Here is a 26,147-nt window from a genome sequence, read left to right on the forward strand (position 1 = left end):
CAGAATTCACAGTTGAAACCCTCTGGTTTTCCTTCATGGACAGTTTATTGATCGCTAATTGGGACTCTTCGGTCATTATAGATCTGTTCTGACTTTCCGTTTCTCATGAGGCAGTTTTGGTAGCTGTGTCTTCCTAGGAATCTGACCATTTCGTGTAATTTGCTGGCGTACCGTGGTTCACAATATTCCCTTAAAATCCTTCCATTTCTTTAAGGTCAGTGGTAATGTCCCGTCTTTGATTCTCGATGAGGAATTTGTGGTTTCTCCCTTTTAATCGGTCAGTCTAGCTAAATGTTTGCCAACTGTGGCAGTCTTTGCAAAGAACCAACTTTAACTTTTGCTGATTTTTTCTCTCTTTTTTAGTCCATTCACAGTGGCTGTAATCTTTTATTATTTCCTTCCATCTGCTTTAAGAAGGAAGGAAATAATTCAAGTGTACTTTGTGCTTCTTTTCCAGTGTCTTAAGGTGGTACTTGAAAGGCGTGACTCTGAGGTTAGACATTGCTGGGCTTGGAGCTCCTCTCCCCACTTCTCAGTGGAGGGGGTTTGTAAAGACAGCCTCCCTGAGCTTCTGTTTCTCCGTCTTTGGGATGAGGGGTGGTCACAGTACTTGGCTTACAGCTGTTGGGAGGACAAAATAAAATATGACTGTAGAGGGCAGAGTTCCTGCCCCTGCCCAGCAGCAGGTGCTCAGACCTGCGGTTCCCACCTCCCAGCACAGAGGGCAGTCAGAATCCTGGGCAGTCAGCATCCTGGGTGGTCAGCATCCTGGCAGTCAGCATCCTGGGTGGTCAGCATCCTGGCAGTCAGCATCCTGGGCGGTCAGCATCCTGGCAGTCAGCATCCTGGGCGGTCAGCATCCTCGGCAGTCAGCATCCTGGGCAGTCAGCATCCTGGGCGGTCAGCATCCTCGGCAGTCAGCATCCTGGCGGTCAGCATCCTGGCAGTCGGCATCCTGGGCAGTCAGCATCCTGGCGGTCAGCATCCTGGCAGTCAGCATCCTGGGCAGTCAGCATCCCGAGAGGTCAGACTCAAGCTCCAGCACCGCAGGCTGTTTCCACGTCCAACTCGAAGGACTCAAAAGTTCCTCTTTCCTCTAGGCCTGCAAGAGCTCAGGTGGGGGGCCCATGCCCAGGACTCAGGCAGGCCGGGGTTCACCAGCCACTCCCTTTAGTGCCTTCATCAGCCAAGCCACTTGGAAAAGGACTCAGTCTATCCAGAAAATTCCAGAACAGTTCTTTCTTGAAGAGAGCTGAGTTTTGGGAGGCCTGCTGTGTTAGTGGGAAGCTAGGTGTCTATATGTTGAGGAGAAACCAGTGCAGAAGCCTGTGATCAGATGTCCAGGTGGACTGGCGGTGGATGGGGATGTGAGGTACCATCGTGTGTGGCCAGAGTGGACCGGCTGGCGCTGGCTGGATTCCAGAGGTAATGCTTCCCGACCCTGGGTTTAGTGAGCCTTGGGGATGGGTCTGGATGTCCAGGTGCCCCCAAGAGGGCAGGGAGCTCTCAGGCAAGGCTGTGGCAACAGAAAACAAGGCCTCCAACGAACCCTCTGCACTGTGTGCCTGGTGACCCCCAGGCTGCGCCTGGCTCTCTGCTGCCTCCTTGGCGCCCGTGCTAAGCAGTGGATGAGGGGAGTTCTCACCTTTTCTTGTGGGAAAATGATGCTAGCTCTTCACAGAGTGATTCTCTTTGCCGCCCTTTTGGAATTGGAATTCTGCTTTTCCCTGATTTGTGAGGTGTTGCCGGCGCGCCTGTTAGTGGGAATGACTTGAATCCATAGATGGCAGCACAAAGATTCAGGCCGTATGTTTTGTGCAGGCTGTCGTCACGCGATGGCGCCCACCGTGGAAGGAGGTGACGCAGCCCTGCTCCCAGAATTCCCCAGGGGACCCCTCGACACCTATCGAGCAAGAGCGTCCTTCAGCTGGAAGGAGCTGGCGCTGTTCACGGAAGGGGAGGACATGCTCCGCTTTAAGGTGAGTTGTGCAGGTGCACGCGGCTTGGCTGGGTTCCCAGTGGGGACTTAGTTCATTGGCAAAATGGGATTTCTGGCTCCTCAGCTCCTCCCCTGCCGGGTGAGGCTCATCCGCGGGCAGCATGGCCTGTCTCCTCTTTGCACACCAGGACAGGCCTCAGGGAATTGATGAGGGGTCTGGAAGTAAGAGGGACTGTTGATGCTTCCTAAGCCTCCCGCCCTCTAATCCACTGGGAATGACATTCATATCTGTGTCTGGGCGTCTCTGGGTCAGATTATGTCCTATGAAGCCTGTGGCCTGGAGAAAAACTATGTAAGAGCACACGGAGATTCCATCTTTACCTCCAAATACGCCATCCCTGTCTCCTGTGTTTTCAGAAAACCATCTTCTCAGCTCTTGAGAACGACCCTCTTTTCGCCCGTTCCCCAGGAGCCCATCTGTCCCTGGAGAAGTACCGTGAGCTGAACTTCCTCCGATGCAAGCGGATCTTCGAGTATGACTTCCTCAGTGCAGGAGACGTGTTTGAGAGCCCGCTGAGGGTCTCCACGCTGATTCAGTGCCTGGGGATGTATGACTGGTCCCTGGCTGCCAAGTACTTGCTTCACACCTTGGTGAGTGCGCGGCCGAGGGGAGAGAGGGGAGCCGAGGGGAGAGAGGGGAACGGCGCTTTCCCGCTGCGCAGAGCCTGGAGGGAGGCCTGTCCCAGGGCCAACCAGGAGGCAGAGAAACCAGTTTTTCCAGCTATATTTGCAAAGTTTTAAAATTCTCTTTTTAAATGTTCTTAAAAAAATTTCTTAGTCGTCTTTTTCATTATTCTTTTTAAAGCGCATCCGCCATCACGTATTTGCAAATTGACACACTAAGTCCTCAAATAAAATACAGTGTGGTGAAGCTTCAAGTCCCATCAGAGGAGGCGCTCGTGGACTTTTGTTTTCTTCATACAGAAAAACAGATAAATGATTAAAAAAAATAGGCCAAAAGGAGAAACCTGTGCTTTCCCTCCTTTGGAACACAGCAGCAGAGCTGGGCTTGGGCACGGCGGCCCTGCCCTTCTCTGTGCCTGCACGGTCTGATGGGCCGGTGGGCTCTGCTCTCCACACACCTTCCTGTCCTGTCGCCGCTGCCCTCAGACCCTCGGGACTCCTTGCACGCATCTTAAGTCCCAGGGGATTCTGTGTGCCTTATGCAGACTGCTTGGCACAGGGACGCAGGTCTTTCTGCTCACAGGAACTCGGGGCCGCGGGGCAGTCACGTGTGGGGAGGCCCCGGCCTCTGGTGTCGGGCTGCTGGCTAACCTCCCGGAGCTTCGTCCTCCACCTCGGGGAAGCGCAGTGTGGCGGGGAACTGGCGTGGGCGTGGGGTTCCGCAAGAGCAGTGCTCTTCTTACCTGCCCCTGTTTAGAGGACGATGCTATTGTACTTTCAGATTTTTGGATCAGCAGTTTTCAGTTCTGGTTCTGAAAGACACTTCGCCTACATTCAAAAGATCTTCAGTATGGAGGTAAGTTCCGGTTCCTGGTGAATCATGAGCCCACTTCTCTTGCTCAGTCTCTGTAGAGATCTGTGAAAAGGGAAGATTGTAGGAGGGGTCCCCGGGGGGCCCACGCTCTTCTTGTTTCCTAGTGTTTGCAGGCGTCTCACCAGATAGCTAGCACGCTCTTCAGCAAGTACAGGCACCATCGACTCGCTAGCACCAGCCGAGCTGTCCGAGGCCTTCCACCATCTTCTCCTGACGAGCGGTTCCCCCTGCCTCGCTGGCTTGGCGTGGCTGCGGCCAGCTCGGGTTAGCCTGCTGCGGTGACCAGCCAAGCGTGGCAGAATGACTCAGTCAAGTCGCTAGTTGGGTAGATGGAAGTCTGGGGCTTTGATCCACGGTTTCATCCTTGAAGGAAAGACGGCAGCAGGGTCCCCCGGGAATGTGCACAAAGAAGTTTTCGTGCTTTTCATCGTTTTGCGCTTTGATGTTTAGATTTTTGGATGTTTTGCTCTGACCGAATTAAGCCATGGCAGTAACACCAAGGCCATTCGTACGACTGCCCACTACAGCCCTGCCACTGAGGTAGGTGTTGCCCTTTCTCTGGTCCTGGGGCGTAAAGCGTATGAAACCTCATGAGTGCAAATGCGGTTGTCAGGAATAAAAAAGTAACTAAACCGAGAGGCCTGTCCACATGCACAGGGTAGAAATACACACAGATTCGTGACGCTGAAAAGCGGGGCTCGGGAGACCAGGCATTGGAGGGCAAAACCTATGCCCACCGTGAACTTGATGGGGAACTGGTGACGGTTTGGATTTGTGTGTCATTTGAGTGCAGTGGGGAAGCCCTCGTTCTGTAAAATTGATTGCCTTGTTTACCTGGCGGCCTACTGTAGTGGATTCATAAACCCTTCATGTCGCCCATGGTTTCTACAGTGGGCCCTGTGGAGACTCACGCTCCCTGCCCTCTGTCCTTCGTGCCTGTCCTTCTGTGAACAGCCTGCCTTGTCCCTTCCTGCCATCATGGTCTGGCTCAGGCCCTTGCCATCCTCTTGTCCTCTCTGGTACCTGCATCGTGGCTGCTGCCTGGGGCAGGCGCTGTTGGGAGCTTCCGGTGTGGTGAGGGAGACGGGCCACACACAGATGGATGTCCCAGGGCTGTCAGTACTGTGAAGGGGCCAGGGCAAGGAGGGATGATGGGGAGGGCCCCCACCGCCCTGCTCTGATCCCCTGCTCCTGCCCCTGTGCCTCCACGTCACTCTCCTTGACCTCCACTTGTCCCTGAGGCCCAGGTCCCCTTGCCAGTCCTTCCTCACCCGCCTTCCACCCTGCCCCATTGGCAGTGTTCAGGGAGGAGTGTGGGGAGACAGGCAGTAAAGCTCTGCGCCTGTGCATGTGCTCAACGCTCATCCGTTCATTCCACAGCATGGGCTGAATGTGGACTCTGCCTGGCGTACTGCGTGGAAGAGCCCAGTAATGAACCCAAGCGGACCCTGGCCAGGGCAGGGATGAGAGGTGGTCCTTGCACGGCACACTCCTGCTGTGGGGCTTTGGGAGTGAGGTCAAGGCTCCTGCTCAGAGTGGGGCTGGGAGGAAGTGGGGCATGAGGCTCTCTTGGGATTTTTTTTTTTAAAGCCAGGTCTTTATCTGAACTCAGGTCTTTCTGGCCCCATGGCCGCCTTTCCTCCCACTGCCCTCTGTGCCTGTGGCCTGCAGTGCTGGGAGGTGGGGGCCCTTTCTGATAAGCAGACAGAGGACAGCACCCAAGTGGCCTTGGATGCTCCTCGGGGCATCAGAGGAGCAGTTCCTTTTTCCACCTCCTTCCTCCTGGCTTTCGAGCCCTGAGAGGAGGTCAGAGCATGGCATCAGATCCATGGAGTTGGGGTGCCCGGGATCCAGGCTGGGCTGGAGCATTCGTTTGGACAGGAGGCATTGCTGGGTACCTGCTGTGTGTGAGGCACAGCTTTCTGAGACTGGGCAGGAAGCAGCGAGCATAGCAGACTGGTCTCTGCTGTCCTGAAGTTGTGGCAGGGGCTGGGGGGAGACGCAGACACCAATGGGAAGAAGTGAGGTGTGCTGGGCACCCTGGAGGCCCTCCAGAGAGCAAGGCTAGTATGACGGAGCACCCAGAGGCAGGCAGACAGCTGAGATGGTGGGGAAGATCTGTGCAGAGCAGTGCAGGCCCTGAGGATCTGGCTTGGGCTGGTGTTCTGAGCATGCACATCTGCACTGCAGAGAATGAGTGACAGGTGGAGGTATTGAAACTGCCACGTGCTGAAGAGTGAGTGGGGAGGGCCTGGCTGAGACTGGGAGCCCACCTCACCCTGGCAGGTGAGGAGCTGGTGGTCCCTGAGAGAAGAGAGCCGAAGGCATGGCTGGCAGCCCCCCACCTGCCACTTCTCAGTGAAACTTCAGCATCTAAAGAATTCCCTTCTCTCAGTTTGCGAAATCCCACTGGCTGGACAGAAGGAAGCCCTCCACCCTGCAGGGTCGGGAACCAGAACCAAAGCTTACCCCGACAGCCAGCCCCAGCAGTGACTGGCCAGACCTGCGTGGAGGCTGGGGATCAGTGTCTCCCGAGGTGGCCCAGGGCAGCTTTGTGGGCCACCTGAGGGCTGTCTGCCTGAAGGTGCTTATCTTTGTCCCCTTGCAAATCCCAGCCACGTTACACAGTCCTGCTGGTCCGCATCCTCCCTCCCAGCCTTACTCGCAGGCTCCCAGCAGACGCCCCTCAGGCAGGCCCAGCCCAGCAGCCCAGCTTCTGCCTTTTCCCACCTGCTTTTCGCTCCTGACCCATGCAGCACCTGCTGTGTTTCTGGGTTTTCTGTCTACACCCCTTCTAGCCAAACAACGAACGCTGTGATGCCACAGCTTATCCGCTAGTTCACGCATGCGTTCATTCCTTCCTTCCTTCCAATGTTCTGAGTGGCTGCCTTGTGCTCTGGGTGTTTGGCATCTTAACTGTCAGTCATGGAGCTGTGGATGGGAGAGACAGCAAGAGGGCAGCAGTGGGTTGTGAATTAGAGGTCGGGAAATGACTGGGCGGATGGCAGAGCAGGGTTTCCACCTACAGGGCGTGGTCAGGGCCCGAAGACTGTTCATGATAATGAACACTCCCCCCGAAGCATTGGCCCGCCTATGGAGTGTTTTGCATCTGAAGGTTCTTTAAGTTATAAGGCCAGGAATAGGCCCTGTTTAAAAAATAGGCCTGCCTGTGCCATACAAGAACTAAACTGTGCAATCAGTTTGGACTCTTGCCTCAGAGATTTTGAACGTAGAAAATGAAACCAGTCTAAAAGGAAAAATACCAATTCTGCATGTGCTTCAGTTGATAATAACTCAGCTTTTTTCCTTGTGCAGGAATTCATCATACATTCTCCTGATTTCGAAGCTGCCAAGTTTTGGGTTGGTAACATGGGCAAGACAGCCACTCACGCGGTGGTGTTTGCTCAGCTGCATGTGCCGGGGGGCCAGTGCCACGGTCTGCATCCCTTTATCATACAGGTAGGACACTGGTGGGGCCCTCAGTGAGGGCAGTGTTTACCTGCAGGAGGCACTGGGAACGTCTGGAGTCATTTTTGTCACAACTGGGGTGGGGGACACTTCTGGCATCTGGTGAGTGAACCAGGGACACTGCTGAGAGCACCCCACAGTGCATCCCACAGCCCTGCCCACAGTGCGCAGACAGACCCTGCCCACAGTGCACAGACAGCCCCACCCAGTGCAGACAGCCCCGCCCACAGTGCAGACAGCCCCGCCCACAGTGCGCAGACAGACCACCCACAGTGCGCAGACAGCCCCACCCACAGTGCAGACAGCCCCGCCCACAGTGTGCAGACAGACTCGCCCACAGTGCACAGACAGCCCCACCCACTGCAGACAGCCCCACCCACAGTGTGCAGACAGACCCACCCACAGTGCGCAGACTTGCCCATAGTGCACAGACAGCCCCGCCCACAGTACAGACAGCCCCACCCACAGTGCAGACAGCCCCACTCAGTGCAGACAGCCCCACCCACAGTGCAGACAGCCCTGCCCATAGTGCACAGACAGCCCCGCCCACAGTACAGACAGCCCCACCCACAGTAGACAGCCCCACCCACAGTGCAGACAGCCCCGCCCACAGTGCAGACAGCCCCGCCCACAGTACAGACAGCCCCACCCACAGTGCAGACAGCCCCACCCACAGTAGACAGCCCCACCCACAGTGCAGACAGCCCCGCCCACAGTACAGACAGCCCCACCCACGGTGCAGACAGCCCCACCCACAGTGCAGACAGCCCCGCCCACAGTGCACAGACAGGCCCACCCAGTGCAGACAGCCCCGCCCACAGTGCAGACAGCCCCGCCCACAGTGCACAGACAGCCTCGCCCACAGTAGAGAGCCCCACCCACAGTGCAGACAGGCCTGCCTACAGTACAGACAGCCCCACCCACAGTGCAGACAGTCCCGCCCACAGTGCACAGCCCCACCCACAGTGCATAGCCCCGCCCACAATACACAGTCCCACCCACAGTGCAGACAGCCCCACTCATGGTGTATCCACAGCCCTGCCCACAGTGCACAGACAGCCTTGCCCTTGCCCTAGAAAGAACCATCCAGCCCAGTGTCCCCCAGTGACACGGCTGAGAGGGCCTGGCCAAAGCTGGCTGCAAGAGTGCAGGCCTCTGAGACGATCTGGTTGATTTGACACACAAAGTTTTTCAATTTCGGTGAAGTCATTTTATGTGTTTTGTTTCTCATGTCCTTTATTTTCAGTTGACCTGAACATTTGAGCTACTGCAGACCAGAGAGATTTTTTCATTGTCGTAAGGATACAGGGAAAAAACCAAGGTGTTTTTCCTACTGTCATGCAGCCAACACAACACTTCTGACATTAGATGTGTGTAGGTTTCTCCCCACCAGCAAGCAGCTCTGCGGCTGAAAGCAGCTGGGTGTCCTCTGATTCAGCTCCATACTGACCCTGTTCACCTGGGGTGAATCTCAGATCCCACAGTGAGGGCTCAGTCCCGCAAGACGGCCCCCCTTCCTTTGGATGCCAATGGCAAGTCCAGGTTGTGGCCTTCGTCTTAATCCTGAAGCTATCTAGGGTTCCTGTTGGAAATAGATGCTTGGTGCTGCAAAGAAAAATGAGCACTGAGCCAAAGGATCTTCCAGCATTGCAATTTTTACTTCCTGGACTGCAGGAAGGGTACCCTCACTAGCCACTGTGTCATGAGTGCAATGAACAAAGGAAAACACACAAATTTACCCCTTACACATTTGGGGTCGTCCTTACTGCTATGTCTGATCTCCATTGGCTGGAGCCAGACCTCACAATCTAAACTAAAACCCAAATGGCTAACAACTTAAAACTTTTCTAAACAGGTAAAAGCAGTGGAGAGCTGGGACATGCCTGTGAGCACATCCAGCACAGATATCTTGGTTAAAGTACAAGGACATAGAATATACTACGTGCCTGTAAGCATGGCATGTCTAACAGCTGCATAGGATAGGGCTTAACAAAGAGTTATTAGCACACTTATGATTTATTCTTTAACAAGAAAGGAAACTTTGAAAAGGAGCTTTCCTACTTCCCACAGGCCCCCAGCCATCTTAGGAGCGTACAAAAGACTCTCACCACTGCAGAGGCAAGGGTTTCAGGAGTGTGTGTTGGGAAGCAGGGACAAGGCCAAATGTGTATTTATCACAGGATCATAGTTACCTGAGGCCACTGTACTTGTTTCTGTGGTTTTAGGTTTGTACCTGGAGCGGACTTCTTGCGGGAGTTGCCTAGACTAGAATTCAGCGGCTGTCGGCGTTTCTGATATTTGGGCTGTAGAGCACAGTGCTTTAGACCCGTGTATGTTGTGCTAAAAACACTGCAGGACTGTGCTGCCCCTGTCACCCCTGGAGCACCACAGCACGCCTGGTGCGGATCGGGCCGAGTGCTCAGGGCACCCTGAGTCCTCCCTCCCAGAGTCACGGCCTCCTGCCTGATAAGGAGGGATGGAAGCAGTCGTCATGGCGTTATTCGGTCAGAATTGTGATTCGTGTCCCAGACCTGAGCTGGTGGGTGGAGGGGCTGGCATCTTCTGCAGGTTTCTTTTCTTTTTTCTCGTGAGACAGTGTCTGAATCTTTACTGGGCCTTGCTGAAAGATTTTAGAAAAGGCAAGGCTGTTTACATTTGGGTTTTGGCCCGTTTTAAATGTTTATTTTAAAATTCAGTTAGATAGTGAATTCACAGACATACACAGAAGCTAGTTAGCAAGTCATGCACGTAGCTGAATTCCCAGTAGCACCACTTCCACGTTTCTCTAACGCAGGCTTTTCCACTTTGGCACTGTTGACGGTTTGGGCTGGGGAGCACTCGCTGGGGCCTGTGTGCCCTGGGCTGAGCACTTCTGACCTCTGCCCACTCTGAGCCACAGCTCCCTGCAGTTTAGACACCCAGAATCTCTCCAGACATCACGATCTGTGTACCCTGGCCAGGAGGGGAAGGTGGTGCGTCCCATGGTTGGGAATCCCTGCTGTAACTGCCCGAGGATGAAGCTCCCCGTCCTTCCCTCGGGTTCCTACAGTGTGTAGCTGTCATCTGGCTGGACCTTATCCTGGGGAGTGGTGATTGACCAGAATAATCTTGGCCGTTTCTCCCACCGCACCCATTTGCACAGCCATTTTGTCACATTATTAAAATCTAGTGGGAAGTCCTGTGTCTGAAACGTGAATGTGAAATTCCCAACGTCTTCCCGGCAGCACCAGCTCCCGTGTTAGCCTCTCACGGCTGCCGTGCAAAGCACCACAAACCAGGGCACTGAAAATAGCATAAATGTCCTCCCCTGTCTCTGGAGAACGGGGGTCTGAAATCGAGGCATCTTTAGGGTGGCATTCTCTAAAGGCTCGGGGGGGGATCCTTCCTGTCTCTTCCAGCTCCCTGTGGCCCAGGCCTGTGGCCCCAGCGCTCCACTCTCTGCCTCCGCCTCCACGGGCCGCCTCTTTCCCATGCCCACTCCTCTTCTGACTCTCACAGGACACTTGCTGTGGGGTTTAGGGCCTGCCTGGGTGAGGCAGGATGCCCTCATATCGATGCTGTTAACTTCAAACTATCTGCAAGGGCCCTGTTTCCAAATAAGCTCCCATTCCCAGGTCCTGGGGTTAGGACTTGTCTGTATCGTTTCTGGAGGACAGTTTAACCCACAGCCGCCCAGCGTGAGCCCGTGGCCTGGCCTGTGGGTGTTTGAAGACATTTGTTGTGATTTTTGTGTGATTCTAACAGTTGTCGTTTGCTGCTTTCTGTGGCTTTGTACAGATCCGGGACCCGAAGACCCTTCTCCCCATGCCCGGAGTGATGGTTGGCGACATAGGGAAGAAACTTGGGCAGAACGGTCTGGATAACGGGTGAGCGATGGAGGCTGCTGAGCCCGGGTTTTCTGCTGAGGCCCAGCTGCTTTGCTGCTCATGTCTGAGATCTCACCAGGCCCATGGATGCCGTGCCCTGCCCAGTGGGGACCCACGCCTAGCCCCTGTGCATGCACTGCTTGAACTCCATGGGAAGCCAACTGGATCAGAGACCTCAGTAAACCAGCTTCACCTTGGCAGGCGGCTCCCCACTCTCAGATCAGACCCAGGCCTCGAGTGCAGCTGGTGGGGACCCTGCCTGGGGGTGGCCTCCTCTGTGTGAGGTCCTGGTCGGATCCTGAGCCTCCCCCGGCTCGGCCTCCACACACATCCGTGCTGATCTCCAGGGACCCATATCTGCATTCTGCCTCTGGAGTGGGCTTGCTCCTCTCCGGGCGATCTTAGTGTCACAGCACTTAGAAAGGGAATTCCGCTGGTTTATTTGTTTAATCAGCCCACAGATATCTATTTAGCAGCAGGGATGTGACACCGGGTTGGTATGGCCAAGCCCTGGCTGAAGGGTTGGATGGGCGTGCAGACCCTGGCTAGGGGAGGTGACCTCGAAAGACTAATGAAGGCACGATGGCCACATGGAGGCCTGTGTGGCTGGGGTGAAGCGGCCAGTGATTTTAGAGTGTGGAGGGAGCAGTGGGAGGTGTGAAGCTCAGCTTTGTGCTGGGATGGGCTGGGGGTGGGGAGGCCAGGCCACAAGGGCTTTGAGGGATTGAATTTTGGAGCCTTAGGTCATTAGCTGCAGGAGCTTTGGAATGAGACAGATGTGCAGCCAGCCCTCTGTATCATCTTGACCAGCTTGCTTGGTGTTTCCTCATCTGTAAAGTAGGTGACAATGGTGGTCCCAGTGCCAGGGCCCCACGAGGCCCCACCTGAGCATCCCGGGCTTGAAATTCCTGGCCGCTGGCCCGGGTGGCGCCTGTCTCTCTGCGAATGCTGTACTCCACACGCCGTCTCCCTCAGAGCCTGACCCAGCAGGGTGTAGGCTCCTCTGAGCCCACAAGATGATTTATAACTGGGAGATAGCGAGGATGTCTCAAGAGTGTTTCTAGATGTGCAGCTTTGTAGCAAGGCTGCTGGAGCAGGAGGGGGCTGCCTCGCAGGAGTTGGAACTAACTATCGTGACGAGGTTGTTGGGCGTGAAGGAGGCAGGTTGTCTCTAGAGGCAGAAGGTGGGCCAGTGGGCGTCCCAGCGCCCAGCCACAGGGAAACAACCTGCCTGTCTCTTCTAAGCAGACAGAGTGATGGGCAGGGAGTGCAGTGGCGCCATCTCGGCTCACTGCAACCTCCACCTGTTGGGTTCAAGCAGTTCTGCCTTAGCTTCTCAAGTAGCTGGGACTACAGGCGTGCGCCACCACGCCTGGCTAATCTTTTGTAGTTTTAGCAGAGACGGGCTTTCACCATGCTGGCCAGGCTGGTCTCGAACTCCTGACCTCATGATCCACCCACCTTGGCCTCCCAAAGTGCTGGGATTACAGGCGTGAGCCACCCTGCCTGGCCCAGGGAGTGTCTTAAATCTCTGCTTTGCCCTTTAAAAAAAGGCAGGACCCCAGACTGTACTAAAGAGGAAAATCTTGATTTTTGTACAGTGTCAACTTGAGGAGAAAGTAAAAGGACATTGTTAAAAAGCAAATTCTTATGATTTCAGGCAAAAATTAAAAAAAGCAAAACAAGACACGTATGCACAAGTCCTCCTAACTCCACCTGTCCTGCAGAATTCTGGGTTCTCACTTGCTGGCTTATGCTAATGTTAATGCCAGGAACCTGCTGGTTGATGTGGAGCTGGCAGGGAGGAAGCGTCACGCCTGACCTGCGGCTGTCAATTCTTTTCAATGACTGCTTTCTCAGGGTGCCTGGGAGGTCCTTGGCACGGATGGTGCCCGTGTGGCAGGTATGGAGGGTCGCCGTTCAGGCCCTGTGCACTCAGGGCAGCGGGAAGGCCCCAGCCATTTGGAAGCCATGATGCGGCTTGGTCTGTTTGAGAAGGATGGCTCTGGCCTCGGGGTGAGAAGCTCTCAAGCGCCGTGCAGGAAATAGGACATGGGAGGCGCTGTGGTGTTCTGGACCTGGAGAGCCTGCATCCTTTGATTAGACCCGGCTATCCCGTTCAGGGCTCTGCAGCCACGGGCGCTGTTCCTTATCCCGTCTACTGAGGTGTCCTGTGTGTGCAGTAAGGCCCGGCAGGCGTCCCCTCCCGGGCGTGTGGGGGTGCTGGTGAATTGTCACGTCCAGTGAGTGGCCTCGGGTGTGAGCAAGGCTCCTCACTGCTCATCCTGTTTCATGAATGAGAAGCTTTGACGTTATTTTGGGACATTGCAGAGAAACCCTGCACTTGGTTTTCCCCAAATAAACTTACATTATTCTAGAGATTGAATCCACATCTCTTACTGGGATAATATTCAGAGGAGCGTTAGATTAAACCATTCATGATTAATACATCCCACTGATACAGTAAAGGCTCTTCTAAGACTCAGAAATGCGGTCACCTGTAGGATCACCCTGGCACAGTGACGACAGCCCTTTGACGCTGCTTCAGAGCCGCTCCGCCAAGCCAGGTCCCCGTGCCCCCGGAGCCTTTCCCCCGTGTCTTTCTGCAGGGCGGCAGGGATGCAGTGGGACATGCCCTTCTTTGATCCCTGAGCCTTTGAAGGCCGAGGCCCGGCTGGGATGGGAGCCAGCGGGGGTGATGCTGGCGGCCTGCTCTCCGCCCCTTTCCAGAAATGCACATTCTCGTCCAGGGCTGGCAGATCTGGGCAGCGCGCCCAGCAGAGGGCACGGTGATGCCATTGTCCCCTCTGGGTTTTCTCTGCTGGATTCTGCCTGGATGTCCGTCTTTTCCAAGATCATCGTTATAATTTAGTGATTTTTGTTACCAATGTTGAAATTGTTTATCTTGAAAAAAGTGGTTGCAATTTATAGGTTAGATTCCATCGCTTTGCAAGAACTCCTGAGTGTGTGGGATGACCGCCTACAAACCCGAGGCAAACGTAAATTGTGTGGATTAATTTTAGCCAAGTAGCTCTGAAGGCAAAATCATAAAGATCTTTTCAAGAGATAGCTTCAGCCAGACTGTTAAGGTGGGCTGTACCTGAAGGGTCTTTCTCTGTGCATTTGATCTGAGCTGAGGCGGTGGCTGGGAGGAGGCCTGCTGAACTCAACGGCCTGCTTGGGCGGGCTGGGCTGGGGTCCCTGTGAGGCCCCAAGGGAGGGAGGAAGCTGCTGGAATGTGGAGCAGGGGGCCCAAGGTGCAGGACACGTGCTGAGGCCTGGACGCTTCTGGGGGGATGGGAGGGTTCTGTGCCACACTCAGGCCTCCCGTGCCACGTGAATGTCCAGTGACACACACACACCTCCTGTGCTGTGCACACACACGCCTGTGACACACGAACATGTCGCCCGCTGGGGACACTAGATCTGACCTGCGTTTGGGTTGGCCACATCTGACCGCCGCTGGAATAGCTTTTGTGGAACAGAAGGGATCCCATGAAAATTCGTGGAAGTTTGCTTTCCTTTGAAATTCAAGGAATGCTTTTGCAAGTTTAAATATATTCCAGTGTGTCCCATATCCATGTGGTGAGAATGGGCGAAGAATTTCCACTCCTTAAAAAGGGCTCTGATAGTGACTGGATCATATTGGAAAAAGCATTCCTTGGCTTTCAAGTAACGTGCTGGAGCACGTTGGGGCTGTTGGCACGGAGGCGATTTTCTTACGAGGTGGGGTGTTCTGAGTGTGCAGCTGTGGCGTGGGGGAAGCTGCTACCCTCCGGGCAGCCGGGCCTAGGGCTTTGGAGCAGGTGGGCAGGGGCCTGGCAGAGTGGCTGAGAGCTCCTCCCTCATCAGGTCACCCAGGCTTCTCAAAGGAGCTTGGGAGGGGCCCCCTCCAGCCCCTTCCCCACCCAGCCCCAGGGCCTGGCTCCTTCCTGCGAATGTGAAGAGTGTGGCTGTGTCTCTCCCTCAGTCTATCTCGGGAGTCAGGGTTGTGGCCTGTCTCCTGTGCCTCAGAGGATGTCGTCTGACCGCACTTGGCTTGTTCATACCACGCCACTTATGCACCCACCCCTTAAGTCTAGCAGGCCCCATGCACAAAGGCCCCTTACATAAGACAGAGGCGGGTGAGCTCTGGGAGACTGCTGAGAGGCAGCTAGCTCTCCGAGGAACTAGGACTGTGACAGTCGAGGGCCCTACCCTGGGGGCCTCCTCATACCCTTCCCAGGGTGGGGCGGAGAATTCCCAGGTGGGCCGAGGGCTGCCTAGTGTCAACAGTGAGTGCAGGGAGGGCATGAGGCCAGGAGTGACCCTGGCAGGCAGGGCGCCACGGACAGGTGGGACCACCTCACGGCAAGGGGGCGATGCTGTTAGGGGCGGGTGGAGGTGAGCTTGGGGGGGGACTCTCAGCATTTTTTGGTCCCTTTTTAATATATTTTTCTTTTGAAAAATTCTGATAATTAGGTTTAAAAACATGTGGAAGGCGTCATGAACTTGCGTGCCACCCTTGTGCAGGGGCCGTGCTAGTCTCTGTCGCCCCAGTTGTAGTTCACGTGCTGCTGAAGTGCACGCTCTCCATGTGTCTCTACTGGGCTGAGACTGTGGGTCACAGGGATAGGACAGCCTCCCCAGGGCACTGCCAGGCCCATCTGAAGGCCTTTGGGAAAGGCCCTGCTCCCACAGGGAGGATGGGCTGAAAAGGCGGAGTTGGGAAAGAGTCAATCCGCTTGTTGCAGGAAGTCAGCCCAGGAGAGCTGAGTAGGGGTGGAGGTGCTGGGTCCTGGGTGGGGATGGAGGGGAGGAAGCGAATCAGGCCATCGAGGCAGAGCTGGCAGCCTGGGACTGGGTGGCAAGGGGGTTGTGGGGGCCCCCAGAGCAGGACTCAAGGAAGAGCCCCTGCAGGGAACAGGTGCATCTGGTTCCCTTCCCGGCGTGTGCGATGCTTCTTTATAGACAATGTTTTCTGTGGCTTAGTAAGAGACTGTTCCATAAGGCAGGGCTCCCCAACCCCCCGGCACTGGTCTGTGGCCTGTTAGGAACTACGCCCCCCAGCAAGAGTGAGCATGATCAGGTGAGCAGCGAGGCTTCCTCTGCGTTTGCAGCGGCTCCCAATAGCTCACAGGACCGCCTGAGCTCTGCCTTCCGTCAGTTCAGCCTCGGCCTTAGATTCTCTTAGGAGCGTGAACCCTGTTGTGAACGGCGCATGTGAGGGATCTAGTGTGAGCACCCCTTGTGAGAATCTACTGCCTGATGACCTGTCCCCGTCTCCCATCACCCCAGATGGAACCGGCTAGTTGCAGGAAAACAAGCTCAGGGCTCCCACTGACCTTGCGTTGTGGCGAGTTGTAGAATCATTTCAGTATATGTTACAAGATAATAATAATGGAAATGAAGTGCACAGTAAATCTAATGTACGTGAATCATCCCGAAACCACCCCGCCTTCCCTATTTGTGGAAAAATTGTCTTCCATAAAACCCATCCCTGGTGCCAGAACAGTTGGGGACCTCTGCTCTAAGGCACTGCCAGTGAGCCGAATAGTCAGGTAAGTTGCCATAGGAGCTGTTGATATTCAGGCATTGCCAGTGAGCCGAATAGTCAGGTAAGTTGCCATAGGAACTATTGATATTCTGAAGTTTCTTTTGGGGATTTTTTGTACAGTGTATGTAATTTCCATAACCTAGCATAGCCTTATTCCCTAGACTGTTGTGAAACAGGTTTTCCTGACCAGAGAAACATAATAGGTATCTTTGGTTATTAATACATCCTAATCTGTAATGATGTGTGTGTAACCCTATGCTCACCTGTTCGAAAGGAGTAAATTTGCTTGCTGTGAGCACCGATGCCGTCACACCAGCGTTTTGTTTGACTTAAGAGTTTTAAACCTCAGTTTGCGGATATTATCACATTGTGGGCTCTGGTTTGGGATTGAAGTATGGGAATCAGAGATTCCAATCTTTGGAAACACAGTTCCTGTCTTTTCTGATGAATAGCTGGAGTTCTGTATCTGGAGTACAACCTGCCATACACACAATGCTTTTATTCTTTAGTCTACATTTTTTTTTAGAAACAGGGTCTCACTGTGTTGCCCAGGCTGGAATCAAACTCCTGGGCTCAAGCAATCCTCCTGCCTCGGTCTTCCAAAGAGTTGGGATTATGGGTGTGAGCCACAGTTCCTGACCTAGACTGCTTTTTTTTTTTTTTTGAATCGGAGTTTCGCTCTTATTACCCAGGCTAGAGTGCAATGGCGCTATCTCGGCTCACCGCAACCTCCGCCTCCTGGGTTCAAGCAATTCTCCTGCCTTAGCCTCCCGAGTAGCTGGGATTACAGGCACAAGCCACCATGCCCAGCTAATTTTTGTATTTTTAGTAGAGACGGGGTTTCACCATGTTGACCGGGATGGTCTCGATCTCTTGACCTCGTGATCCACCCGCCTTGGCCTCCCAAAGTGCTGGGATTATAGGCGTGAGCCACCGCGCCCGGCCTAGACTACTTTTTTGAATAGAAAGTCTGTTGAACGTCCCTGTCTACTGGCATGCCCTCTGCCGGGATGGCATTGCCCTTTAGGCAGGACGCCCATTTAACCGAAGCCCTGCTGCTTCCCACACAGATTCGCTGTGTTCCACAAGGTCAGAGTTCCTCGCCAGAGCCTCCTGAACCGGATGGGAGACGTCACCCCCGAAGGCACCTACGTCAGCCCCTTTAAGGTACAGGCGTGAGGGGGCATTTGTGTGCAGCATTTCCCAGGCACCTTCCCCTGCAGGGCCTGGCTCCGTGGCCCTCCCTGCACCTGAGGCGGAGATACCTCTGCATGGCCGGGTGTCGCCGGGGCACATTTTTCCTGGTTCTGGTGCTCCCGCTAGAAGAGAACTCTTGGGGCAACCGCAGCACCAGTGCTGGTGTCCAGGGGGTGAATCTGGGCCTGACACCTGATGCTGGCTGCCAGGGGTGCCCACTCCCCCTTGGGGGCTGCACTTAGGGGATTGCCCACTTCCAGTGCTGCTTCCCCGAGGACTCGAAGGAGATGAGTGAACTGTCCACAAAGCGGGGCAACAAACAGTTCCCTGGTGTCCAGAACTCAGGCCTGGCTTAAGTTCATGGAGAGCGGAAGAGAGACCACGGTCCCGGGCAGCGATGGCCCAGGTCGTAGCTGATGGCCCTCGGGAATCGTGAGCTCACAGCAGGTGGGCTGCACCCAGGCACGTACCCTCGGAAGAACAGTCCCCAGCAGCACACACCCTCTGACGTTCAGGGAGCACAGATGGAAAAGGAGCGCGGCAGGGACGCCCGGAGACACACACAGTGCGCGGAGCCACAGCAACGTGAGACCAGGAGCCGCTCACAAACGGAGATGTGAATCCCACATCAATGAAAATAAAGTGATTGGAAGAAAGAGCACAGTGGATGGGATGACTGTCGCAGGAGGATGAAGTAGAGATGGGAAGATTGTCCTCTAAAAGACAGAAGGAGAGAATTAAAGAAAGTGAAGGCTGGGCACGGTGGCTCACACCTGCAATCCCAGCACTTTGGGAGGCCAAGGTGGGCAGATTGCTTGAGCCTAGGAGGTCAGGCCACAGTGAGCTATGATCGCGCCACTGCACTCCAGCCTGGGCAACAGAGCGAGACTCTATCTCAAAAAAAAAAAAAAAAAAAGGAAGTTTGGAGAAATAAAGGAAAGAAACGTCTCTAAATGAGAGGGGAAGAAGGCCTTTGGTTGAAGGGACCCATGGAGGACCAAAATAAGTAAGGAAATGCCTGTGTACGTACCCAGGCACACAGTAGGGAAATTGAGGCATTTCTAAGAGAAAATTCTGGAATCTTCCAAATCTGATTCCAGTGGCATAAAAAACACTTGAACTTCAGATTTCTCAAGCATGACAGTGAATGCAAGAAGACAGTGAAATCGTATTTTATACCCTTAAAATCACTGTGTGTGTGTGTGTGTGTGTGTGTGTGTGTATATATATATATATTTTTTTTTTTTTGAGATGGAAGTCTTGCTCTGTCACCCAGACTGGAGTGCAGTGGCACATTCTCAGCTTATTGCAACCTCCACCTCCCAAGTTCAAGTGATTCTTCTTCTGCCTCAGTCTCCCGAGTAGCTGGGATTACAGGCACCCACCCCCACGCCTGGCTAGTGGGGTTTCATCATGTTGGCCAGGCTGGTCTCGTGATCCGCCCACCTCAGCCTCCCAAAGTGCTGGGATTATAGGTGTGAGCCACCGTGCCTGGCTTAAACAGGGTTTTAACACAACGAGACTGTGATTCCTATGTGAGAGTGTGATTGATACGCTCAGACACACAGTTACCATGCTGCCTTGGAAGAAGGAGCCGGATGGTCCGAGGAGCAGGCCTGGTAGGGGCAGCAAGGGGCAGGGCAGGAAGGACAGTCAGATCACATGGCAAGGGCTGTAGATTTGATGCTTTCACAGCAGCCTGACAAGCCTTAGCAACAGCCCGTGGTGACGCCAGTGATGCCTGCAAGGAGATGGTGGATGGAAGATTCCAGCTGGATGCATGTAAAGGAACTGCCCATTCACAGGCACACAAGGAACAAGAAGTGGCCTTTGATGGACTCCACACCTGCCCTGTGGCAGTCCGGGCCACATCTGATTCTTGGCAAGGTGAAAAGGGGGCCTTGGAATCTCCAGGCAGAGGGTTTGCAGGTCCCCAGAGAGGGGACACCCTTACGCAGCACTGTCATACCGTCCCCTCTGCTGGGATTGTCCCTTCTCCAGGCAGCTGGGTGTCCCCTCTCTGGTGTCCCCATTCTATCCACGATTCGCAAGTGATACTCATACCTGCCTGCTGCAGCATCCAGTGCCGGGGGGCCCCCTGGGGATGGGACCTGGGCAGGTGGGCACAGGTCTGTGTTGAAAGAACAAAGGAACGCACCTTCGCCTCTGAGCTGCTCTGTCCAAGGTGGCCGCGCAGCCGGGCTCGCGCTCCTCATCTGCACTCCTTCCACAGGACGCCAGGCAGCGCTTCGGAGCGTCCCTGGGGAGCCTGTCCTGGGGCCGGGTCACCATCATGGGCATGGCGGTAGCTAACTTGAAGCTGGCTGTGTCCATTGCAGTTCGCTTCTCAGCCACTCGGCGTCAGTTTGGACCAACAGAGGACGAGGAAATCCCAGTGCTTGAGTATCAGACGCAGGTACAAGCTTTCAAGTATCCTTGCATTGTCTTTCTATTTTATATGCAAACATGCTTCTTTTACAAAGTTGCAGTTTGGTTACTGGGAGTTGATAAAAGCTCCTAGGCAGTTAACAGGATGAGTAGTTATCGGCAGTGTGGTATCTCAGGCAGCAAGGCTTCCAGTAAATAGTTTTTAATTTAAAAAGAGTACGTATGAAGTAGCCAAAACGAGGAAGATGGAAGAAGCAAATCTTTTTTTTTTTTTTTTTTTCCAGACGGAGTCTTGCTCTGTCACCCAGGCTGGAGTGCAGTGGGCACGATCTTGGCCCACTGCAACCTCTCCCTCCCAGGTTCAAGTGATTCTTGTGTCCCAGACTCCTGAGTTACTGGTATTATAAGCGTGCGCCACCACGCCTGGCTAATTTTTGTATTTTTAGTAGAGACAGTTTCCACCATGTTGGCCAGGCTGGTCTTGAACTCCTGACCTCCATTGATCCACCTGCCTTGGCCTCCCAAAGTGCTGGGATTACAGGCATGACTCACCGCACCCAGCCAGAAAGAAGCAAGTCTGGGGTGGCTCTGGGAGGCAGATATGTGCACGGCTGCATGTTTAGGTGCGGCCATCAGAGTTTGGTAGGCAGTGGCCTTTCATGCCCTGGGCACGCTGTTTGACACATTCATCCCATCCCTAAGAAATGAGTCCTGGGAGGTGGTCTTGAAGAAGCAGCAGCTGAGTGTACAGCCCTGTTCACTGCGATGGGATTTACAACAGTGGTGTGGGCACGCGCCCTATATGACCTCAGAGAGGGGACAACTGTGGTCACACCCAGATAAGCCCAGGCAGCGGCGTGGAAGAGCACGGACGTCGTTCCGTGGAAGGGGGATGAATTGTCGCTGCGAACGTTCCTGTGGTGCTGGCAGGGCATGAGCCCTGTGCTCTGGGTTTGGTCTTCACGGCTAAGAGAGTCGGGATTACTCCCACTTCACAGGTGGGGAAAACCCCATTGAAGTGCACAGGTTAACTCGGGCCCAGGTCCCGGGCCAAGCTAGGCATGAACAAAAGTAGATCTGGTGAAAGCTGGAGGAAATCATCACCAAATTGCAGTTGTTTCTTTCCACATCCTTTGACCATGGGTGTGATCCTGTTTCATATGTGTCCGTCCCCTCCCATTTGTGGTCACAGCACTCTGGGAGCCAAGGGCAGCTCGGCAGTAGAGAGAGCCCACTGGGGCCACCATGCTTGGCCTCACTGCTGCGGTCCACCCCCAGCTGGCTATGTGCCATCAGGCAAGGCCCTTAGCCTTGCTGTGCTCTTGTATTCTCATTTGTAAATTGAAACTGATGATAAAATTTCCTCCTACGATCAGTGTGACACAGATTAACGAAGTTAGTGCATGGAGGCAGCTGGTGCCATGTCTGCTCAGCACTCTTGACACGTTAGACCGTGGTGGTGATGGCAGTTTGCTCAGGTTCCTCCCAGGCTTGTCCTGCCATGTACCCAGCCACCCACCCATCCATTGATGCATCCATCCACCCCCTCACCCATCCATCTACCCATCCACGCATCCATCCATCCATCCACCCACCCATCCACGCATCCATCCGCCTGTCCATGCATCCATCCACCCACCTATCCATCCATGCATTCACCCACCCATCCACGCATTCATCTACCCATCCATGCATCCATCCACGCATCCACCCACCCATCCATCCACCCATCCACGCATCCATCCATCCACCCATCCACGCATCCATCCATCCATCCACCCACCCATCCACGCATCCATCCGCCTGTCCATGCATCCACCCACCCACCCATCCATCCATGCATTCACCCACCCATCCACGCATCCATCTACCCATCCATGCATCCATCCACACATCCACACATCCATCCATCCACCCATCCACGCATCCATCCATCCACGCATCCACGCATCCACCCATCCATCCACGCATCCACCCACCCATCCACACATCCACCCATCCATCCATCCATACATCCATCCACCCATCCATCCATCCACCCACCCATCCATGTAGCCACCCACCCATCCATCCACCCATCCGCGCATCCACCCACCCATCCGCACGTCCACCCACCCATCCACGCATCCACCCACCCATCCACGCATCCACCCACCCATCCATCCACCCATCCACGCATCCATCTACCCACCCATCCACGCATCCATCTACCCACCCATCCACACATCCACCCATCCACGCATCCACTCACCCATCCATCCACCCATCCACACATCCATCCACCCACCCATCCACACATCCACCCATCCACGCATCCACCCACCCATCCATCCACCCATCCACACATCTGTCCACCCACCCATCCACTCATCCACCCACCCAGCCACACATCCATCCACCACCCACTCATCCACCTACCCACAACATATCCATCCACCACCCACCCTTCCAACAACAGACAGACCCTATGTTTTGTCAGACAAAATGAAAAAGACATGCCCTGTGCCCTTCGAGGTGCTGCCAGCTCTGTGTGGCCTCAGTTTTCCCCTCTGTTTCAGGGTGACTGCTTCATCCTCACGGGCTCATGAGGCACGTGCTATCAACCATTGTGCTGAGCAGTCAGCCCCTAGCAGTGTGGCGGCCTTAGTTCAGGTAGACCAGTGCTTTGTTCTGTAGTGACTTTGATGGGACAGCTGTGAGTAGTTGCTGTTTAGGGAACTGTGTTTGAGGTTGTCCGTCAAGGGCATGGGTGAAAGCTATGACAAGAAGCCGAACTAGCTGAGTTGAGAGCGGGTCAGAGTGAAGGTTTTCTCATGTGCCAGGAAGACACAGGGAGACCTTCAGCGCTAGTGGGTGCGTGGCCCTGATGCCCTCTCCCTCCACCGGCCTTCGTGGTCCCTGGGATGGGCCGCCCTTCGTGGGAATCCGCGATGTGTTCACGCAGGTGTCTTGTCTGTTCTAGCAATGGCGCTTGCTTCCATATCTGGCGGCTGCCTACGTCTTAGACCACGTCTCCAAGTCGCTCTTCCTGGACCTGGTGGAGCTCCAGCGAGGCCTTGCAGCGGGAGACCGCAGCGCCAGACAGGTGAGGTGGCGTCTGCTTCCTCCGCAGCGTTGTTCACATTTCACACGGTTGAAGTAGCACAGGTTCAGCCTTCAGTTCAAAGCCAGTCCTTTGACTTGCGGGGACAGAGCCTCGACGCATTCCTCCAGTGGTTCCCACCCGCCCGGAGCTCTTGGCCTCCGCTGCGATTGACCGGCCGGGCACGCGCCCACACTCCTGCCTCTCAAGGATGTGCTGACGCGGCTCCTGCTTCCCGTCTGTGAGTTCAGCTGTTGGGCTCCTTTTGAGAACATGACGGTTTTGCAGAATCCACATTACCCGCCCCTCAGTGGATTTCATGGTTCTGAGCCTTTCATAAACAGCCGCACAAAGGTCTGAATCCCACTGACTGGATTTGAGTTGACAGTCACAGGATTTGTGCCAGAAACGAGTGTGCAAATCCCGAGATCGGCCTCGGCGTAAGAGACGTGGGGAACGAATTTCGTTGTAGATGGTTATGAATTGATTTTCCGTCACCCCTCCTGCTGCCTCCTGAGCAAAAGCGAAATGTAATTAAAGAGAAATAACCATGTTGGAAAGCAGAGAGGAAATGCCACAGATTGGGGTTACGGACAACCTTGGAAAAAGCCCGTATCTAATTAGCATATCTCGAAATATTTGGTGTCCACATTCACACCCGGTGATGGCGGAGGGATGGCAGAGCACACCCCAGGCCTGGGAAGCCTGAGGAGGGAGCACTTCTGAGTGATGAAGGGGTTAAGCCTGTGTTAACACGTGAGTCACCGGAGCTCCTGCCAGCTGACACTCGCATTGCATTGTTCTCCGGTGAATAATGTTGTAAAGGGTGACCAGGCTCATTCTTTCTGAAACTCAGTGGTTTAACCCAGGCAGAGGAGGGCCTCAACTCAGCCCCTTATGTGAAGTTGAAAACACTCATAAAATGGGTCATTTGGCTTAGCCGTGTGTGTGTGTGTGTGTGTGTGTGTGTGTGTGTGTGTCTTTCTCTTGTTTTTCCTTTTTAATTTATTTTTATTTTGAGATGGAGTTTTGCTCTTGTTGCCTAGGCTGGAGTGCAATGGCATGATCTCAGCTCACTGCAACCTCCACCTCCTGGGTTCAAGTGATTCTCCTGCCTCAGTCTCCCAAGTAGCTGGGATTACAGGTGTGCACCACCACACCCGGCTAATTTTATAGTTTTAGTAGAGATGGGGTTTCACCATGTTGGTCAGGCTGGTCTCGAACTCCTGACCTCAGGTGATCCGCCCACTTCGGCCCCCCAAAGTGCTGGGATTACAGGCGTGAGCCACTGTGCCTGGCCCAGTCTCTTAAGTTTTCATCATTAGATATTAAGCAGAAGCAAAACAAGTCTTTTTTTTTTTTTTCTTAAAAAAACCTGCAGCATCCAGTATTCCCAGGCAGTCTCCCATCCAAGTACTAACCAGGCCCAACTCTGCTTAGCTTCCGAGATCAGGCACATTCAGGGTGGTGTGGCCGTGGACAGCAAAGGAATATCAATAAAACATGTTAGGCCCGAGGGAGGCACAGCGAGCACCCAGGCAGAGCAGACCGTCAGTTACCGAGGCGCTTGCAGCCTTCTGGGAACGGACTGGTCCCGGCCCTTCCCTGTCCTGGGAGGGAGGGAGCATGGTCTGCAGTGTTGGGGCTGAGTCCCTGGCCTCTCGTCATGGTTTCGCTGCACAATTGCAGCCTTCCATGGCGTGTCATTCACTTTTACATTTGTGAACTTTAAAGTGGGCCATCACATTCTTTCGCAGTTGCTTCTGGCACGCGTGTTCGGGCCCTGAGAGTTATTTGCTGTGCAGAGCTGTGGTCTTGTTTTCATTGCTGTGAAATGGTATGAGCATACCACAGTGTACCCACTTGGACGAAGACTCTTTTTATTTCTAATTACAATTAGGTTTCCTCTTCTGTCATTTTTGGGATGTCTTGTATTAGACTAGAGGGGATATGACTGTTTGATGTTATTGCTGACTTGCGACTTTTTGGTGTCAAAAGTCTCTTTTCACCTGTTCTTGTTGGATTTCCTCACCCAAAGGCAGAACTCGGACGTGAGATCCACGCTCTGGCATCAGCCGGCAAGGCCCTAGCGTCGTGGACCGCCCAGCAAGGAATTCAGGAATGCCGGGAGGCATGTGGAGGACACGGCTATCTGGCCAGTAGGTTTTGGAGAAGCGCATGGTGGTTTCCTGTCCTTAGCTCTGCCGTTTGACTCTAGACCAGGGGTCGGCACACTGTGGCTTGAGGACCAAATCCAGCCTGCCACCTGTTTTTGCAAATAAAGTTTTATTGGAACACAGCCACCCCCGTTCATTTGCATATTTCCTGCAGCTGTTTCGCACTGCAGGGGCAGAGTTGAGTAATCGCAGCTGTGACAGAGACCATGTGGCTGGCAGGGCTGAAAATATTTACTCTCTGGTCCATTGCAGAGCAAGTTTGCCAACCCCTGACCTAGAGAGAATCCGCAGCTTTCAGATGCCTGGTGCCTTTTGGCCAGAATACAGGCAGAGAGCAGCTGATGTGCTCATTTCAACTTTAACTGTTTGGTGAATAGCTTGGTAGTAAACTAGCACTGTGTTTTATTCGGATAGAACATTCTTACACTTAGGGAAAAGGAGTTAGTGATGTCAGCACTGACGATGACTGAGGCGGCGTTGTGTGGTGCAGAGCGGGGGGCTGCGGGGGCACCAGCTGGCCTGGGGTTGAGTCCCGGCTCCGTCTCACCAGCCTGGTGACTGTGGGCAGGTTGCTCAACCTCACTGTGCCTCAGTGTTCTTATTTATAAAATGGGGGTGAAAATACTGTACCCACAACATAGGTTCTTGCTTGAAGTAAGGGAACGCACACGTGTGAAGTGTGAGCATGGCATCTGGCATGTAATGCGTGCCCACTAACTTTTTTATCTGCTCATGCTGTTATTAATTACCATCGTCATCATTTGCAGCTTACCTGCAGAACTTCCTGCGTGCTAATCTTAATTAATCGGCAGACACTGGTTGCTCAAAGAAGGCCATGTACACACTCAAAACAGCCACAGAATCAGCAAAACTCTCGCCCTCTGGGAGCACTTCAGGCCCTTGCCAAGTTTGTGAGAGTTTTGGCGATGCTCAGTA

At 54.1% G+C, this 26,147-nt stretch overlaps 1 protein-coding gene and 1 pseudogene across 7 annotated transcripts in view; one reads left to right on the plus strand and one right to left on the minus strand.

Annotated features, from left to right (window-relative positions):
• ACOX3 (acyl-CoA oxidase 3, pristanoyl) overlaps nucleotides 1-26,147 on the plus strand; it is a 71,601-nt gene that overhangs the window by 22,047 nt on the left and 23,407 nt on the right. For 6 of the 7 annotated variants that reach the window (XM_012473526.2, XM_012473524.3, XM_012473523.3 and 3 more), the window contains exons 2-11: nucleotides 1,822-1,979; nucleotides 2,357-2,590; nucleotides 3,405-3,479; nucleotides 3,948-4,037; nucleotides 6,813-6,956; nucleotides 10,743-10,831; nucleotides 17,438-17,534; nucleotides 19,798-19,980; nucleotides 22,915-23,037; nucleotides 25,073-25,193. In XM_012473526.2, coding sequence (XP_012328949.2) covers nucleotides 1,836-1,979; nucleotides 2,357-2,590; nucleotides 3,405-3,479; nucleotides 3,948-4,037; nucleotides 6,813-6,956; nucleotides 10,743-10,831; nucleotides 17,438-17,534; nucleotides 19,798-19,980; nucleotides 22,915-23,037; nucleotides 25,073-25,193 — 1,300 coding nt within the window. In that variant the 5' untranslated portion in view covers nucleotides 1,822-1,835. Of the gene's footprint in view, nucleotides 1-1,821; nucleotides 1,980-2,356; nucleotides 2,591-3,404; nucleotides 3,480-3,947; nucleotides 4,038-6,812; nucleotides 6,957-10,742; nucleotides 10,832-17,437; nucleotides 17,535-19,797; nucleotides 19,981-22,914; nucleotides 23,038-25,072; nucleotides 25,194-26,147 lie in introns of those variants that run through there. The other variant, XM_012473528.3, reaches the window with a different exon arrangement.
• Nucleotides 15,299-15,398, minus strand: LOC135272093 (U6 spliceosomal RNA; annotated as a pseudogene).

The sequence above is a fragment of the Aotus nancymaae genome, unplaced genomic scaffold (genome assembly GCF_030222135.1).
Source record: "Aotus nancymaae isolate 86718 unplaced genomic scaffold, 86718_ANA_hifiasm-v0.15.2.pri h1tg000006l, whole genome shotgun sequence".
Lineage (NCBI taxonomy): Eukaryota > Metazoa > Chordata > Mammalia > Primates > Aotidae > Aotus > Aotus nancymaae.